This window comes from Staurois parvus, unplaced genomic scaffold, assembly GCF_062004578.1.
Source record: "Staurois parvus isolate SC_StPar_1 unplaced genomic scaffold, SC_StPar_1.0 ptg001171l, whole genome shotgun sequence".
Lineage (NCBI taxonomy): Eukaryota > Metazoa > Chordata > Amphibia > Anura > Ranidae > Staurois > Staurois parvus.
This window is the reverse complement of record NW_028318967.1, coordinates 340340-360461: the sequence shown is the minus strand read 5'-3', so window position 1 is coordinate 360461 and position 20122 is coordinate 340340. Positions and strand designations below refer to the sequence as shown.

Genomic DNA, 20122 nt, shown 5'->3' with positions numbered 1-20122 from the left:
CCAAACGACATCTAAAAAAGCCTTCACAGTTCTGGAACAACATCCTATGGACAGGTGAGACCAAGATCAACTTGTACCAGAGTGATGGGAAGAGAAGAGTATGGAGAAGGAAAGGAACTGCTCATGATCCTAAACATACCACCTCATCAGTGAAGCATGGTGGTGGTAGTGTCATGGCGTGGGCATGTATGGCTGCCAATGGAACTAGTTCTCTTGTATTTATTGATGATGTGACTGCTGACAAAAGCAGCAGGATTAATTCTGAAGTGTTTCAGGCAATATTATCTGCTCATATTCAGCCAAATGCTTCAGAACACATTGGACGCCGCTTCACAGTGCAGATGGACAATGACCCAAACATACTGCAAAAGCAACCAAAGAGTTTTTTAAGGGAAAGAAGTGGAATGTTATGCAATGGCCAAGTCAACCACCTGACCTGAATCCGATTGAGCATGCATTTCACTTGCTGAAGACAAAACTGAAGGGAAAATGCCCCAAGAACAAGCAGGAACTGAAGACAGTTGCAGTAGAGGCCTGGCAGAGCATCACCAGGGATGAAACCCAGCATCTGGTGATGTCTATGCGTTCCAGACTTCAGGCTGTAATTGACTGAAAAGGATTTGCTACCAAGTATTAAAAAGTGAAAGTTTGATTTATGATTATTATTCTGTCCCATTACTTTTGGTCCCTTAACAAGTGGGAGGCACATATGCAAACTGTTGTAATTCCTACACCGTTCACCTGATTTGGATGTAAATACCTCAAATTAAAGCTGACAGTCTGCAGTTAAAGCACATCTTGTTAGTTTCATTTCAAATCCATTGTGGTGGTGTATAGAGCCAAAAATTTTAGAATTGTGGTGTTGTCCCAATATTTATGGACCTTACTGTATATTCCAACTAGGTCAATCTGTTGGAGGCTGGATTTCTTATTGCAGTAACCAGGGGTATCTGATTCTAACCCCACTAGAGTGCACTGATATATAACCCTACACATTTCGAATGTAGATCCTTCATCAGCGGGGAGGAGCATGTGACAGTAACTTTCTTATAACTGGTTACTTACCCTTACATAATTTGCAATATATTAACCATTTATAGTACAGCTCAAGTAAAACTATAACATTGCACGTTTTTTTTTTTTGTATTTTCATACATTCCCTTCAGACACCACCAACTGTGGAAGGGAATTCCACATCCTTTACAGCTCTAACAGTAAATAACCCCTTATGGAGCTCAAGACATAACCACCTCTCATCCAACTTCATTGTGTAGAAATCATGTTTTCCTTGGAAACCTTAGGTAAAAAGGTTTCCCCCCCCCAGTGCTAGAGTCACCATTCAAAGATCTGTATATTGAAATCCTATTCCCTAATAAGCGTTTAATGTTTGTAGTCATCCTGGAAGGTTTTACCAGGTCATTTTTTCCTGTTAAGTACTGCGCTACTTTAACTGGTATTTTTATTGGATTTTTTTTATTATAATATAATATATTTTTATTACTAATGGCAGTGATCAACGACTTATAATGGGGCTTTGATAGTGCAGTGGGCAATCTGACACTGACGCTGGAGGGAACTAACTGTCAGTAACTACATCACCACTGACAATAATACAGTGATCAGTGATAATACTGTTGTGGAAACCCAAAACTCATGGGTTTCAGTAACATTTTGACCGCTGAAGCCAGATTGAAAAGTAGATGTTTATTTATACAAGCATGTAGCTAGAACTACATACAGGGAGAGCAAAACAATACAGTGTTGGATTCAAAAGTAATGCTCTACCTAGCTAGGGACTTCGAATACAATGTGTATGTCCTAAGATGGGATGGTACCTAGCTATCTGACTGCTTTGAAGCTACATTCTGGTTTCTGGTGGAGTTTTTTGAAATGTAAATGGACATTCACACAAATGTTACTTCCCATTGCTTCTTTAGATAGCAATCTTCCCAGCTGGAGGTGTAAATGGCATTCTAACACAAGAAATACAGCTGTTACACAATAAGACTTCTAATAACAAAATATACATTCAATATATAACCACTTAATAAAAACTAAATGTTTGATATATAAAATGGCTGTTCCACTTTCCCTCACAATGCTATACACTGTCACTGTACTAATGGCACTGCCTGGGAATGGGTTACCTTCTAGGGTGATCAAGGGGTTAAATGTGTGCCTAACAATGTGTAATATTTGCCATTTTTACTAACAGATCTTGGTTTCTTATCCCTGCTTTGCAGAGCTAAAAAACCAAGATCATTCTCTGTACAGAGCCCTGTGTTGACAGTCAACACAGGGCTCTGGGCTGTGATTGACACAATCAGCAGATCCCTGCCATGAACCATTGGCCTGGCCATAAATTATACAATTTTCTTGAGATTTTTTGTTTAGACTTACCAAAAACCATATAATAGGTCAAGCCTAACAACACTTTTAATTGTATCCAATTAGGCAGGTTCTTGCACTACATAGTTGAAGGTAAATATAAAGGAAATTGGACAGAAAATTGTAACAAAATTGTATAGTGTATGGCCAGCCAAACTCCCGCTGTGTATAATCTCAGTGGGTGTGCATGCGTGCGCCCTAGACCAGGAAACGGGCAGTATGTTGCTTTGCCAGCATGGGCTGCCCGTCTGCAGTACATTGCGGGTGCGCAGTCCTTAAGTAGTTAAATCTGAGTGCCTCCAGCCTCATTATTAGCTTTGTTACTCTTCTCTGGACTCTCTAGTTCAAGCACATCCTTCCTGAGGATTGGTGACAAGAACTGGATGGCATACTCTCCAGATGTGGCCGAACCAGTTTTTTTTTTTTTTTTTTTTTTTGTTTTACTTTTTAAAGTGGAAAATGTAGTTTTATTTCTTGTGTAAATACCATTTTTAATGCTTGCTAATAGTCTGCTGGCCTTGCTTGCCGTAACTTGGCATTGCATGCCATTTCTGAGTCTGTGATATACTAGACCCCCCCCAGATCCTTTTCCATCTTCGATTTCCCCCAGAGTTTCTTCCCCTAGCAAGTAAGTATATTTTTAGCTCCCAAGTGCATTACTTTGCATCTTTCTATATTCAACAACTTCTGCCTTCTCCTCTATTTTAAGCCAGTATTAAACCCAAAAGCAAACTTTTAAACCGCAAACATTCTATTGCAGCTTAACAATTCTTAGATGTGATGGCTGCATTAGTTTTACTTTTTAGGCTTTCTTTATTTTCACGAGAACAAGCTGTCCTGCAGATATAGCAGTTGGAGGGTTGTGACAAATTATTTACCACTGACCGGGGGGAGTTTTCAGTGATCAGCATTTATATATGTAAAACTGTTATCCCAAAAGGAACAAAACTGTTGTAACTGCTTATAAAGTGGTAGTTGGAGTATGCCTTCATTAGTTAAGTGTATCTAAATCTGCTAGCTCATTTAACCCTACCCTCCCTTCAGACTGACAATGCTGCTGTCTGTGTTCCTTCATCCAGAGTGTAGACACCCTTACACAGATGTGTTAATAGCCAGATCACCTGGGTGAAAATATATGGAATACAACCCAGAAAAACATAATGGGTTTCCACCGGGTTCTCCGGTTTCCTCCCACACTACAAAGACCTGCTAGTAGGTTAATTGGGTCCTGTTTAACTTGGGCCTAGTATGTCTATGTATGAATGGGACTTTAGATTGTACACCCCTTGACAGTTAGAGACTGATGTAAATGTAAAGCGCTGCGTAAAATTGACGGCGCTATATAAGAGCCTGTAATATAAATGCAGCCACCACTTCGATTAAAGCTGCAATATATTACATTTTTGATTTTGGGTTTAATACTACTTCAAGTAGGTCCTATTGCAAATTTGTTCTATCCTGTTTTGACATTATTACCCTGCTTAGCTTTGTCTCTTCAGTAAACCCTGAGATTGAATGAATTATTTATTCCAACCTCTATATCGTTTATGAACAGGTTGAATAGAATTGGTCTCAGGCCTGAGCCCTGGGGCACACTGCTCACAACCGTTAAACTGCCATTAATCATAACCCTTTGAACATGCTACTGCAACCTCCTGCTTTCTATCCAGATACATATGCTCTAATAAAAGCCAAAAGACCTTAGTTTGTAAATCAAGCATTTATGGGGTACTGAATCAAATGCCGTACCGAAACCTAAATATACTATGTCCATAGGCCTCCTCTATCCAAATTAAAGCTCCCCTTCTCGTAGAATGTTAAAAGGTTAGTCTGGCAAGAATGGCCTTTCATAAGTGTAGGTCTGTTACTACTAATGGTACTATTTTCATCAGCAAATTCTTTGATATGGTCCCTTATTATTCCTTCCAATACTTTGCATACTAACTCGGCCAAAATTAGGAGTGATGGTTTGTTGGAGGATGTGACCTGTTGGATAGAGTTCTCATTTGGTCTTGAGGAGTGACCATGGAAGAATCCTCTGACTTGAAATCACCACCACAGTTTCAAACTGTAGTCAAATGATTAGTCAAACTGTAAAATCATATATTCATTTCTACATTGTATTTCAATTATTAGCCAACTATTATTATGAACAATCTTAAAGTTTTTGTAGACTGACTTTGTGAAACTCCCCATACATTTATTTCCTGGAATTCTTTGACACCTACTCATTATGTCTTTCTGATACGCACTGCTGTGTCAGAAAATTCACAAAGCCTGCCTTCTAAACTACAGAGGTGCTAAGAGGAGTCTTGGGAATCACAGCTTGCAGGCAGCAAGGTACCATGAGATTTGTAGTCCTTAGAAATTGAAAATAAGCAGTAGAGAAGCTGCAACGCTTGCAGGAAATCCAGAAAGTTGTGGAAAGTGATGGTTACCAGACAGACAGGGCTCACAGCATAAAAGGAGAAATCTTGTACTGGATTGTCAAAACTAACTATTGTTACAATGCTGATATTATAACATAAGTATATGCTATGACCATAGATTTACCTTTTTAGTAGCAATGCATCATGTTAAATTGTTAGTGGCAGTTGAGCCAAAGCCAAAACCTATCGAATGATAAACCTAATCCCAGCCCCACTCTAAACATAATCTACTGTATCTAATCCTGTAAAGAAAAGATTGCTATATTTATTCTGAAGCCGCTCTGGTCCGATCTCCAGTGGCGGCTTGTGTGCATAGAGAGAAAGTGGACAACAGCTGAGAAATGAATAGGAGATGGCGTCACCTTTAGACTTACTATGGGGCATACGTTGTCAGCTGCTTCTGCTCTACACAGAAGCCAACGCTGACAGCCTGGGACCGGACCAGAGCAGTTTAGGAATAGGTAAATATAGAAATCTTTTCTTTACAGGATTAGATAGATTAGGTTTAGAATGGGGTTTGGGAGTAGGTTTAGCGTTTGATCAGAGATGGGTAGATGTCTTTGTTGTGGATATGCATGCTGATTTGTGCAGTTCCTTTCTTAATAAATCATTTGCATATGATTTCTTTATTTTATAGGAATGTTCCCAAATTTATTCGTAAAATAAGGGTTCCAGACTACAAAGATAAAAATGTGTTTGGTGTTCCACTTATCCTAAATGTGCAGAGGACAGGCTATCCTATTCCAAAAAGCATCCGTCAGGCTATGGAATATTTGCGGATACACTGTGTTGATCAGGTATTTTTTCATCCAGCAACTAGTATTTCCAGTTAATCTTTTCTGCAAAGCAGTTAGGCTACATTTCACATTTTGTCACATTAACTAAGTCTCCGCTCACACTACTGCTCCCTGAAAGTTGCACAACTTTCAGGGAATGCATGGGTAATCTTCCTGTAATGTTGGATCCAAATCACATCAATATAGATGAGGATCCAACTTGGAGGCGACTTCTATTAAAGTATATGAACACAAGTCAGAAGTTGCCGTGAAGTAGTACAGGTACTTTTTTCTAAAGTCGGAGCAACTTAGTAGTGCTAATCAAGACAGTGCTCATGGACTAACATGGGATTTTACATGTCATGCGACTTGGGTTCTCACAAGTCGAATCCCAAGTGTGAACTGAGCCTTATGCTTCTTCTGCTTTCTGTTATTAGTAAATACAAATTGTTCATATGCAATATTTTATATTTACCTAACTCAAAATAAAAGCTTTTTTTTTTGTTTTTTTGTTTTTTTTTAGCCCTGAATATAATTTGCATACAAAAGCAATATGCATGCCCTTTAAAAATTACTCTATCACAAATCTTAAAAATTTTAAAAATAATGAAAATAAATGCATACGGAGAGGTTATTCATGAAAATGTCATAAAAAAAAAAACAGAAATAAGGGTAGTTGAGGTTGGACTCAAACCTTGATTTTATTTTTTTTTCCTGTAATTCTTGAGCTTAGTCCCACTCCACTCCCAATTTGTGACTTTTTTTTTTTTTTTTTTCCAATACAAAATCCACTTTTATAACAAGTCATAAAACGCGTAGTTACCCCTTTTGTTTTCTTTTCATTTACTTCTTGGTATTCTAGTAAACTTATCCACCCTCTTATCTGTTTTTTTCTTATCTGTTTTCTTCTCTCCTGTCCTTCTCCATACTCTTTATTTCTATTACTGCCTCCTTCTTTACACTCCAACAGATTCTAAATATCTTTTGATCTTTTAAAATCGTACCAACTACCCCAAGATTTTTTTTAATTTTGTCCTCATCTATACGGTATAGTTCCTCCATCTTATGTATATACTCCACTCCAGCTATACAGTCTTTTTATTTTGGGGGGGGCTCTGTTGCTTGCCAGAGTTTAGGAATAAGGCCATTGGCCACATTTATTAAGTGATACAATAACGTGTTCTCATAGTGTTTCACAGAAGTCTCAGATATGTGAAAGAGACAGATCCACGGATCTAGCGGTATACTAATCTTCAGTATCTCCTGTATGTATGTATGTATTGAATTATCACCTGCCAGTACTCCTGTATTTTGGGGCATCTTACAAGACATTTATAATTAGATTCCTGTATAATATAATAACTGTGTTCATATTCACCGTTCCATGTGTTAATCTAAACATTTAATTTTTTTGTTGCTTATTCAATTTTGTTCCAAGCTCCTTTTTCCACTTATCTAAGAACCCTTGGGATCTTATAGATTCTAGAGATAGCATGTTTTTGTATTTTATTTAAACTAAACATATGGGATTAAAATTTCAAGTCCTGAGCTACTAGCCAGGCCTTAAGAGTTACTCGCCACCAACAAACACACACAGAGACACCTGTACACACACACACAGACATACACATACACACACAGATACACACATACACACATAGATACATGTACACACACAGACACATGTACGTACATACACAGACACGTGCATCATTGGTGTCAGTGTTGGGGGGGGGGGGGGGATAGTGACCCATAATTGGTGTCAGTGGGGGGGGAAATACTACCCCATCGTTGGTGTCAGTGGGGGGAATAATACTGCCCCATTGTTCTTGTCAGTGAGGGGAGGAATAGTGCCCCATCGTTGGTGTTAGTGGGAGGTATCAGTGACACCAATGATGGGGCACTATTCTTTCCACTGACACCAATGATACTTACCTTGCTGACCCCTGCTCCAGCCTGGGCTCGCTCCCTCCCTTTCCCATCCACAGCCAGCATAACTAGCAGCAGAACCATCTGCATGACACACACTTACTGGTCAGCTGTCTTCCTTCTCCAGCTGCTCTCTTCTTCACTTGCGCCGGCTGCTCCCTCACTTCTTTGATCTTCACGCTGCTGCTCGGCTCCTCGTCTCCAAGCTCCGCCTCCTTGTCAATGACTGGCCACGTGTGTGCCTTTCCTGAGCTACAGTTCTGGCTGCCAATCGGCAAGGAAGCGAAGCTTGCAGAGGGAGGGACAAGCTGCCATAGGCTGAGTGATCCCGGGGGTGTGGCAAGATGGCAGGGGCAGCATGTCATCCCGCCCACACATTGCGATCCAGGGAAATGAAGACACTGGACCCGCTGACCACCTCCCTACCCCTCCTCCTGGACTGGATCGACTTGGGACTGGGACACAGAGTCGCGGACCCAGGTAAGACACAGCAGCTTGCCCCTGTAAGAAGTGTCCCTTCCGTGGGAAAGAGGGGGGCAGCATTGCCGCTGCGCCACCCCCCTAAAAAGCCGCCCTAGGCAATCGCCTTGTTTGCCTCGCGGCAAATACGCCCTTGGGGGGCACACTCTCCTCCACCATAATTTCCACTCGCCGTTGGTGAGCAGGCGAGTGGAAATTTTCAAGGCCTGCTCTAAAGGGTACATATCCTCCTCTGTCCTTAATGGTTGTGGGAGCCTTGCAACAAATGTCTCAATTGATAATATCGCCATTCAATATTGAAAATGTTTATTTCCTATTTTTTAAATCGAGAAAAGAACATAATGCCCCTTTATTTACAATATCTTTCAAACGTGTGTTACTATCCTTTATCCATTTTTCCGAGATATTTTCTTTCCCGATGGGAAAAATTTTGTTCCCACCAATGGAATTTAAAAGTGAATTCTACTTCCATTCCATTTGCTTGTGTAATACATCCCATATCCTCAATACATTCCCTGTCAAAGTGCTAGTGTCTTCACCCAATGTGTGAAACTCATGTGGTATCCAAATCTAATTGTGCCTTACTTAGTGTATTCTCCATTTTTACCCAACTTCTTCCCTGTGTATTATATATCCAATCCCCTATTCGTGACATTATTACTAAGATACAATGTCTCCTGAAATACAGCATATTTAGTCCCCCTCTCAGTTTATTATTACTTAAAATTTCATATTTCTCGGCACATATGTATCTGAAAATTTTTTTTTTTTTTTTTTTTTTTTTTTTTTTTAAGGGCCGCCAAAAAAAAAAAAAACCCTGATAGCTGTATTGGGAGCATGTTAAACTTATACAAGACACAATTTTGTACTATGATCGTCTTTATCATATTTATACAACTTATCCAGGACAGCCTACTTCTTGAAATTCTCCTCATTTCATCCGTTTTATTTAATTTATTAGTGGGATATAATTTGCCTGATATAAATTTAAGGATATGGTTAATTTTATTCCCAATTATTTTTCCTTCCATGTAAAAGGAAATTATTTTTGAAATTTGTGTCTCCTTTTTTTGGGACATTAATATTTAGTATCTCTGATTTTAATGATTAATTTTCAGATTTGATAACTCTCCATAATCTTTTAATCTCATTAAATTAGGTAATGTTAGTCTGGGGTTTGTAATGTAAAACAGCATATCATCTGCATAAACTGCGACTTTATGTTCAACATCTCATATCCAAATTTCTTTGACATCTACACTGTTTCTCACAGTTGCCAATAACTGTTCCAAAGATACTACAAACAGAAGGGGAGTAAGTGGGCATCCCTGCCTTGTTCCGTAGTACATTCTGAAAAAAAAACTTTGACAGCGATCCGTTAACCTTCACTGCAGCTGATGGACTCCTCTATAACTCTTTAATCCATTTTCACATTCTGAGCCCAGTTCCTAACATCACCAATGTATCTATTATAAATACCCAATCTACTCTATTGAAGGTCTTTTCAGCATCAAATGATAAGATAACCTCTGGAACCTTACCCTTTTTTTACTTTTTTGAAGGAGGAGCAATGATCTTAATCCATTATCTTTTCCTTCTCTGCCCGGAATGAATCCTACTTGATCTAAGTGTATCCAATTTGGCATCAGTTCTTTCTTTCAACCTAGTTGTTAATACCTTTTGCATATAATTTTGTATCCACATTTTAATAAATATATTGGTCTATAGCTGGTACACTGAGACCCATCTTTCCTCTCCTTGGGTATAAGTGTAATATATGCCTGTAGTGACTCCTCCCTCATCTTTGTTTCATTTCCTAATTCCTTCATATATGTACACATTTTGGGAACTAGTTGTTATCACTGCAAATCCATCTGGCCCAGGACTCTTACCTGCCGCTGTGCTCTTTAATGCTAAGTTTATGTCATCTTGCAAAATTAATCTTTCTAAAGCTGTTAATCTAACTTCATCCAATCTGGGTAAGCCAGCTTCATTTAAATATGTCTGCCTTCTCTCCTTCCTTCATCTTTTTTCTTTCTGGTTCTTAAATTTTGCTCCATATAGACTATATTTCTGGAATGTCTCAGTGATATCAGTGGTTACATAGTTACATAGTCTGGCTGAAAAAAGACAAACGTCCATCCAGTTCAACCATTAAAAAAAAAAAAAAGTTATAATCCTATACCTATAGTTGATCCAGAGGAAGGCAAAAAAAACCCCAGCAAAGCATGAACCAATTTGCTCCTGCAGGGAAAAATCTTCCTTTCTGATCCCCCGAGAGGCAATTGGATATTCCCTGGATCAATTTTACCTATAAATGTTAGTATCCAGTTATATTCTGTGTATCTAAGAGAATCCATGCCTTTTTTTAAAGCAATCTACTGAGCTGGCCAGAACTAACTCCTGAGGGAATCTATTCTACATTTTTACATTTTCACAGCTCACACTGTGAAGAAACCTTTCTGTGTTTGGAGATTTAAATTTCTTTTCCTCCAGATGTAAAGAGTGCCCCCTTGTCCTCTGTGATGACCTCAGGGTGAATAGCTCTACACCGTGTTCACTATATGAATCACTGATGTATTTATACATGTTGATCATATCCCCCTTAATCTCTTCTCTAGAGCGAATAAATTCAGTTCCTCTAATCTTTCCCCATAGCTGAGCTCCTCCATGCCTCTTATCCGTTTGGTTGCTCTTCTCTGTACTTTCTCCAGTTCCCCAATGTTCTTTTTGTGAATTGGTGCCCAAAACCGAAGTACATATTCCAGATGAGGTCTTACTAATTTTTACAGGGGAAAAATGTGATCTTTCCACCTCTCTCTCTCTCCCCCCTCTCCCCCCTCTCTCTCTCCCCCCCTCTCTCCCCCCCCTCTCTCCCCCCTCTCTCTCTCCCCCCCTCTCTATCCCCTCTCTCCCCCCCCCTCACCTTGACCTTTACACCAATCCAGTGGTACTATGCCAGTCATTAGTCCCTAAAAATTAGAAACAATGGCTTTGAAATGACGGAGCTCAATTCTTTAAGAACCTGTGGGTGTATGCCATCCAGTCCAGGTGCTTTATTCACCTTTTATTCTATCTCTAAATATTTTTGGATCATCTCAATTGTGAGCTAATGTGGATTATCTGGAGCTGTCAATACCATGCTCATTATGGACAAGAGCTCCCCCATGCACCTTTTGTATACACAGAGCTAAAGAAGGTATTTTTAATAAATTGGTTGAATAAACTCTTCTCCTCCTCCTTCTCCTTCTACTTCTCTTTTTTTTTTTTTTTTTTTTTTCCTGCTCCAATTTAAATCAGGATTCCCCTAATGTAGGCCTTATGTGCTTCCCATACTGTAGCCACGGACATGTCGTCATTCTAATTTAACCAAAAATATGTTTTTCAATTTCCTCTTAACCTTTTTTCGGTTTCAAGGTCTTATAAAATTGTCTCATTTAATCGCCATATATTTATTTTATTCTGCTCACTTCCAAGCCTTAGTCTCATTGTGACAGGAGCATGATTTGATATAGATATTACTATGCTTTCACCAGAGACTCCAAAAGTCTATGTTCAATCATCATATAATCCAGTCATGAATACATCTTATGTGCCAAGGAGAAGGTATAGTCCCTTTCTCTTGGATGTTTAACTCTCCATGCGTCTATCAATTGACATTCATGCAAGAGCTTTTTAAAATACTTTTAGACTCCTGCCTCCCTCTCTTCGGGCACATGATGTTGCATCCATCTCTGGGTCCATGCAAAAATTGAAGTCCCCTGCCACAATCAGACATCCCTTCTTAAAGTCTGTAAGTTTTCTTAATATCCCTTCCAGGTATACAATTGGATTTTTATTGGGACAATAAATGTTTGCTAAAGTACATTCCAAACCCTGCATGTTTCCTCTCAAAAATTAAAAAATATATTTTATATTTCTCCCAAACCAGATACTCCTTTTGCCCATCTTATTGGTGAATCTGCATAATGCTAGGTTGGAAGTAGTTGGAGTAGTTGGAGTGTAGTTTCACATTTGTATCTTGGGTTATATGTGTCTCTTGAAGAAACATCACTTTGATAGAGCGTTGATATTTCTCTTAAAATCTTATGTCTTTTTTGTTGGAGTGTTCAGACCTTTTACATTATATGTCATAAAGTTGATCATATTCATTCTTCTATCCTCTTCTGTATTCCCTTTTATATTTATATTTTTGACTTGGAATCAATTGTGCTTCATTATCACAGTTGGTTCCTGTCCTGGGGCGAGGCTTCAGACACACGCCCAAACAGACCCCAGTATCTCATCTTGAGTCTGAAATTTGGCAGCGTGTTTGACTTCCTGACTTTCCGTCGTAATTCTTGGTCTCTCTTGGAAAAAAAAAAGTATTATTATAAAAAAAATAATTATGTAATACCATTTCACTCTTTATGGATCTTTCTAATTTTTTCAAACATTTCCGCAATATCTAAGTTTGTAGGCATTTGTGATCTCGCTTTCTGCTCTTCCGTGCTTTTTTCCTATTTCATTTTCCGAATCTGTGACTTCTTTAGTCTGGATCTTATCCATTGCCCCAAAGGATAGTCTCGTTTGATCTCCAATGCAACTTACATCTCCTTGTCTTGATTTGATCTTCTGGACTCTTCTCCTGTGAATGTATATACTTCTTTATTGTGCTTGTGTTTAGACTCAGTTGGAGAGTGTTTGTGCCTCCTCCTTTAATCTATCTGCTCTTCATCTTATTTTAATTTATACAATAATTTCTATGACTTCAGACAGGGTATTTTTTCACTTTTTCCTGGAATATTACCACAGATACAAATCCGGCTTTTAATCCTTCTTCTTCTTCTTTTTTTTTTTTTTTTTTTTTTTTTTTTTCTTTCAGTTTTTTCTGAGAGTTTTAGTCCATCTACCACATCCTGGGTGCCCCCTCCTCTCGTCTATTGATCTTCTGGTACTTCTGTATTTTTCCACAATCCCACCGACCTCTGAGACCCTTTTAATTCTATTATTTCCTCTTTGTTTCCAGTATCAGAAACAGCAGTAACACTGGTAATTGACCGCCTCCCGCGGCGACTCACCCACTCCTCCTGAGCTGATACTGGATTTATGTTGATTGTATGTCTTCCAGGGTCTCAGGGAGATGCCCCTGGTGTTCGGGGGGGTCACACTCCACAGGTCCTCACCCTGTGCCGTCTGCCAGTTACTCCGGGACTCCACTCCACCGTCACGTGGTCACTCCTAGCGTTTCTCGCTCCTCCGCCAGACCTTTCCTCTCTTCCAGCCCCACAGCGGCTCACTGGCTTCCCTCAGTGGCAGGACCTCGGCTCCTCAGGTCATGCCAGGCCTCCTCAAACAGAACCCACTTCAGAAGTGTATAGGGTAAGCGGATGTAGCTGTACAACATTATACGGCGGGTGTCTAGAGCGCCTTGCAGCTGCAGCTTCTGAGTGACATGTTTGTGCCCCGCCGCCCTCTTGTGACTATCTATTGGCCATTGAGACTGGCTATCACTTTATAGGACCAATAGGGATGACTGAAGTTGACAGGAAGCCTCAAGTGTCGACATTATACACCGTGTTCCAAATTATTATGCAAATTATATTTTTTCTCATTTACCTAAATAATTGATGTAATAACAGTCAGCATAACTCTCATGTTATCAACTATTAAGAGTACAATTCAAATTTTATTGAACAAACCTAATAACAGGATTTTTTTTAAACATAAACTTACAATGCACTGTTCCAAATTATTACGCACAGTAAGTTTCAAAACACTTTATAGGTTGTAAAGAACTGCAAATTGTCATTTGTTGTGTTTGCAGCATATTTACTGAAATCAAAAGCTATTTCAATCAAACTTTTAACATTTTTAACTTTTTTTTAAACATTTTAACAGGTCACGTTACATTTTAACATAGGACCCCTTATTTGATAGCAGCTTCACAAGTCTTGCATCTCTTGAACTTGTGAGTTTCTGGACAGTTTCTGCTTGAATTTGTTTGCAAGATGTCAAAATAGCCTCCCAGAGCTGATGTTTGGATGTAAACTTCCTCCCACCCTCATAGATCTTTTGCTTGAGTATGCTCCAAAGGTTCTCAATAGGATTGAGGTCAGGGAAGGATGGAGGTCACACCATGACTTTCTCTCCTTTTATCCCCATAACAGCCATTGATGCAGAGGTATTCTTTACAGCATGAGATGGTGCATTGTCATGCATGAAGATGATTTTATTACAGAAAGCATAGTTCTTCCTTCTGTACCAGGGAAGGAAGTGGTCAGTCATAAACTCCACATACTTTAGAGGTCATCTTTACAACTTCGGGGGCTCTAATGGGGCCGACCAGCTCTGTTCCCATGATTCCAGCCCAAAACATGACTCCACCACCGCATTGCTGATGTCGTAGCCTTGTTGGAACAGGGTGGCCGTCCACCAACCATCCACTACTCCATCCATCTGGACCATCCAGGGTTGCACGACACTCATCGGTGAACAGGACTGTTTGAAAATTAGTCTTCATGTATTTTTCTGCCCAATGCAGCCGTTTCTGCTTGTGAGCATTGGTTATTGGTGGCCGAATAGAAGGTTTATGCACAGCTGCAAGACTCTGGAGGACTCTACACCTTGATGTCCGTGGGACTCCAGAGGCACCAGCAGCTTCAAATATCTGTTTGCTGCTATGTAATGGTATTTTAGCAGCTGCTCTCTTGATCCGATGCATGGATTTGGCAGAAATCTTCCTCAATGTGCCTTTATCTGCACAAACCCGTCTGTGCTCTGAATCAGCCACAAATCTCTTAATAGTGCAAGGATCACGCTTAAGTTTTTGTGAAATATCTAATGTTTTCATACCTCGTCCAAGGCATTGAACTATTTCACTCTTTTCGACAGCAGAGAGATCCTTTTTCTTCCCCATATTGCTTGAAAATGGCGCTCTGCTTAATAATGTGGAACACCGTCCTTTAGTAGTTTTTCCTTAAATTGGGCTCACCGGACAATCTAATTATCACAGGTGTCCGAGATTGTTTTCAGTGATTAAAAGAGCCCTGACACACAATGCCATCCATGAGTTAAACTGAAAACAAAATATTTCATCTTTGTGACACTTAAATAGAATTTGCATAATAATTTGGAACGCGGTGTATGTTTAGATCTATGAAGTGTTTTAAAAGGTAATCTACATTGTTCTTTTATGTTTTCACACAATTACTTTACATTGCCTTGCTTGCAAAGCTAAAAGTGTTGTCAAGTTGTAGAAATATCCCCCTTGATTTAAGGATAATTTTTAATTGTATCACATGAAAAAAAATGCTTATAAAATACTGAAAACAAATTTATATACTGAAAACTATTACCAATGATTATCTTTGTACAGGTTGGTCTTTTTCGAAAGTCTGGTGTAAAGTCTAGAATCCAGTCTCTACGAGAGATGAATGAATTAAACTCTAACTTTGTGAATTATGAAGGCCAATTTGCATTCGATGTGGCAGACATGGTGAAGCAGTATTTTCGTGATTTACCTGAACCTATATTCACCAGCAAGTTGTATGAATCTTTCCTGCACATTTATCAGTGTAAGATGCTTCTGTGTGTGTGTCTGTGTTCTTTGTCACCAAGAAATTGATTGAAGTTTATTCATTAAAGAGACTGTCAATGTGCCCATTCAGAGTAAAGTGCCAGGTTCTTTTTCAAAAGAACAGACCCCACTCACTGATACATACCTTCCTCCATTCTGTTCCATTTCGAGAGACAGAAATTCTAACTCCCTATAGGCTTTGGCACCATCTGAAACTACGTTAATGACTTCCTCTTCTCCTTTCCAGGATAGTATTCAGAAATGGCAAATGGCCACACAGTCCCAAGTACTATATTCTGGGAGGACGACGCGGTTTAGGTTTTGTTTTTGATGGCCTCTGTCCTATGGGTGGCCAGAGAAAGGGGGGAAGGAAACAGGCAGTTGAGACATGGTTAAATCCCCCCTGACTGACTGCCCACCATAACATGCAGCCGGAGGGGACTGTACATATGACATGGCAAATTTCTTTTACAGCTGGCGTCTGTGTTCTGAAGGAATGGCATACCCAAGTTGTTCCTTCAGAGCACTGTGCCGTGTCCCAAGACTCCCGTGCGCATGTGCGGCAGGGATGTTATCGGGGCTCAGCCAGGAAGTTAACCAAAGCTCGCGAACCTGGAAAGAAGACCAGGTGAAGATGGAAGCCTCTACAGCGGTGACCGTGTACCGCTGGAGAGCTTTATTTTAAAGTAAGCTTTGCATGTTAGATGAACTAGAGATGAACTACTGTTGATCCAGGGAATATCCGATTGCCTCTCAGGGGATCAGGAAGGAATTTTCTCCCCTGCAAGAGCAAATTGGATCATGCTTTTTTGGGGGTTTTTTTGCCTTCTTCTGGATAAACTGTGGGTGTAGGATTATAACGTGTTGTGTTTTTTTTTTTGTTTTGTTTTTTTATGGTTGAACTGGATGGACTTTTGTATTTTTTTTTTTTTCCAGCCATACTAACTATGTACTTACTGAATTATGTTGTCTCTTCACTATGCCCTGTGAGTAGGAACTGCTGTGTCACACATTTCACAGAGCCTGCCTTCTGAAGGCGTTGCAAGAAGTGGAATTAGTGCAGGAATCTCAGTTTGCAGGCAGCAAGGTAGCACGGGATATGTAATCCTTAGAAACTGAAAGTAAACATCAGAGGAGAAGCTGCAATGCATGCTGGAAATCTAGGAACTTGTAGAATTGGGTAGGCAGCATTCACAAGAAGATTTTTTTTAAGTAAGCTTAAATGGGATTTTCAAAATTAACTATTGTTTATATTGCTATTACAATGCTGGTTTTATAAAATGAAAGTGTGTATGTTTGGGCTATAGAATCCCTTTAAACTGCACCACCTATCAAATTGAAGTCAATGGTGCTGCTCCAGAGCTTCGAGCAAAACGCTTGGATTGCAGTTGCGATGCAATTTTTCTATACAAATACCATGTTTAGTTTGGAGGAAAAAAAAGGCAAAAAACTGTTCAGGAGGTGGCAGGAACATCTCCTGAATGCCTAGAACCTGCTGTATTGCTGCCCAATGTGGATCGCTTTTCAGAGGGCAATAGAAACTGCCCATGTGAAAGATGCCACACACACTTGTTGAAAACTGGGCAGTAAGAGGTGTTCTGTCACGGAACAGAAACAGAATGATGTCTAAAAGAAAAGGTAGTATCCCACCAAAAAGAGTGAGTATATGGGGCACCAGTGGTAATCCAGCAGTCAGATAATTGTAGCGATACCCTCTTGAGGGCCAGAGAGGAGGGAGAGGGATCTCATTTGGGTGCAGTGTTTCGTGACTGCTCAATTGTCAGTTAAAGTAACGTAGCGCCATCAGGAAGGGGTGTAAATCCTCTGGAGGGCAAGTGGTTAAAACATAAAAAAATATACAAAAGACCGGAGCATTGTAAGTTACTTTAACACATTCCAAACAGCAGCGTACATTTTGGCACATCATCTGCACACCCAAAGTTAATGCCAGCTCCATAGTAGGATATGGAGATATATATATATATATATATATATATATATATATATATATATATATATATATATATATATATATATATATATATAATGTATGTATATCTCTCACACATGTGTAAATACCTGAGAGAGGGGATCATGGCACTTTTGAAGCCTTAAAGTATGCGGTCTATGATCAAGTCAACTGGGGCAAATCCAGGAACCTCTAGCCAAGGGGCCTATAGCTTGTCAAATTTACCACTACCATCTCTATGCTGGTAAATATATTGTTGTAGCCAAATAGTTTCCCACATTTGGGATGTCCATTGCTTCAGCGTGGGGGGATCTGTAGATGCCCAATGTCGTAGAATCCGTATGCATACCTGAAAAAGGGCTCTAGCTATTGCCTGCTTGGGAATATCCTCAATTGGAAGGTCACTGAAAATACTCAAAAGACAATATTTGGGGTCTTCTGGTATCTGCATGTTTTATTTATTTTTTTAATGTAGAAAAATATTGTTTGGGAAAACGATATGCTGCTAAAACTAGCAGCTTTGCTAAAGTAATGTAAGAACAAACACTTGTGTTACTGCCTTCAGCTGAACTTGTTTGCAGCTGTTTGGTTGTTCAGGTTTCCTTGTGAAGACTGAATCCATATATATATATTTTTTTTTCTTGTCTTAGATGTGCCAAAGGATCAACAAATGTTTGCAGCTCAAGCTGCTGTAATGCTACTTCCAGACGAAAATCGTGAAGCCCTTAAGATGCTTCTATATTTCCTGAGAGATGTGGTTGCTTGCGCAAGTGAAAACCAGATGACCCAAACAAATATTGCTGTGTGTCTCGCTCCCAGTTTATTTCATTTAAACTCCCTCCGAAGAGAGAGCACGTCTTCAAACAGGTATGGTTATGATTGCCCAGTGACTTGTGTTGTAAGAGTAAAATGTACTTTTTTATGGCATTTGTCTTATCAATCCTATACTTAGATTGAAGACCGTTCAGGGAAGTAAGTTGCATTGTAGTTTTTTATGATTTATAAATGTTCTTCCTCTGTCCTTGTTTTACATTTTATAGTATGTTACAATATATAGTATATGTTCTAGTATTTAAAACAATAGATATATAGCGAGCGCTCAGAGATATCAGCAGCTGGAACACTTCAAGGAATCATCGGACCTCACAACAGAAACATAGTATACATATAGTGCAGCGCTGTGATGTGATTCAAAACAACATGATTTAAAATAGTTCATCAAGTCTTTAGTCACAATAAAATCAGATATGTGCAGGCCTTCTCCTCATTAGGTGACTGGAAAACAATAAAAATGCGCACTCACCGACCGCACATTTTAAATGCGCCTGTGTGTAAACTTATCCAGAGGACCAGCCAAGCATGCAGCTCCAGAACACATATGGATCCTCCCTCTCAAGCACTGATATCAACCTCGGGTGCAGTAATACCTCCAGATCCAGAGACCCTCTCGCCCCAAATGATAGGCAGACTGGGATCCCCCTCGTGACTCCAGGCACCCCAAAATTGGAAGGTGTAGATCTGCAACCCTCCAACAGGAGAGTCAAGGAAAGAAAGGGGTACGCCAATAGTGTGGTAGATTCAGAACTTTAATGTAGCAACACTCATAAAGCCAGGATCAGTGGCGTCCATCCTCTGATGAAGTGCATTTGGCACGAAAGGCCTCAGGAGGAGCCATTAGCAAGTGTGACTTCCTGACCACTGAGACCACGAGGAGGTCCAGTGGTCTCTAATCTTTACTACTGCCGGGTTAGTACCATTTTTTCATACTTACTGGCTAATAGTGTATGTATGTATATGTGATCCTGGCTTTATGAGTGTTGCTACATTAAAGTTCTGAATCTACCACACTATTGGCGTACCCCTTTCTTTCCTTGACTCTCCTGTTGGAGGGTTGCAGATCTACACCTTCCGTTTTTGGGGTGCCTGGAGTCATGAGGGGGATCCCAGTCTGCCTGTCATTTGGGGCGAGAGGGTCTCTGGATCTGGAGGTATTACTGCACCCGAGGTTGATATCAGTGCTTGAGAGGGAGGATCCATATGTGTTCTGGAGCTGCATGCTTGGCTGGTCCTCTGGATAAGATTACACACAGGCGCATTTAAAATGTGCAGTCGGTGAGTGCGCATTTTTATTGTTTTCCAGTCACCTAATGAGGAGAAGGCCTGCACATATCTGATTTTATTGTGACTAAAGACTTGATGAACTATTTTAAATCATGTTGTTTTGAATCGCATCAAAGCGCTGCACTATATGTATACTATGTATATGTTCTAGTATATACTTTATGCTTGCAGTACTTGCATAACTTCACCAAGTCTGTCAGCACTTGTTGAGGCCAACAATTGACAGCCTTACCAAAGGAATGAATAGAAAATCTGTTATGCATGCACTGCCCAACCCAGAAAAGAGATGTCCCTTAGCCAAAATCTCAATAAACTGTGGACAGGTAAGTAGCGAATTTGGAGAACAGTGCATATTCTTTAATCCCTTTGGGGAGAAAACATCTGAAAGCTAAAAAAGGACCAGTCTTCAGTTTGCCTCCTAATTTTCATTGCTGCCAATAATGACCAACTGAGTCTTTACATTTCTGTTCAC

At 39.8% G+C, this 20122-nt stretch overlaps 1 protein-coding gene across 1 annotated transcript in view; it reads left to right on the top strand.

The window, feature by feature from the left end:
- The window catches only part of LOC149438982 (rho GTPase-activating protein 7-like), a 93719-nt gene that overhangs the window by 41615 nt on the left and 31982 nt on the right, over positions 1-20122 (top strand). The window contains exons 7-9 of the mRNA XM_089659606.1: positions 5455-5614; positions 15360-15558; positions 18180-18396. Coding sequence (XP_089515732.1) covers positions 5455-5614; positions 15360-15558; positions 18180-18396 — 576 coding nt within the window. The remainder of the gene's footprint in view (positions 1-5454; positions 5615-15359; positions 15559-18179; positions 18397-20122) is intronic.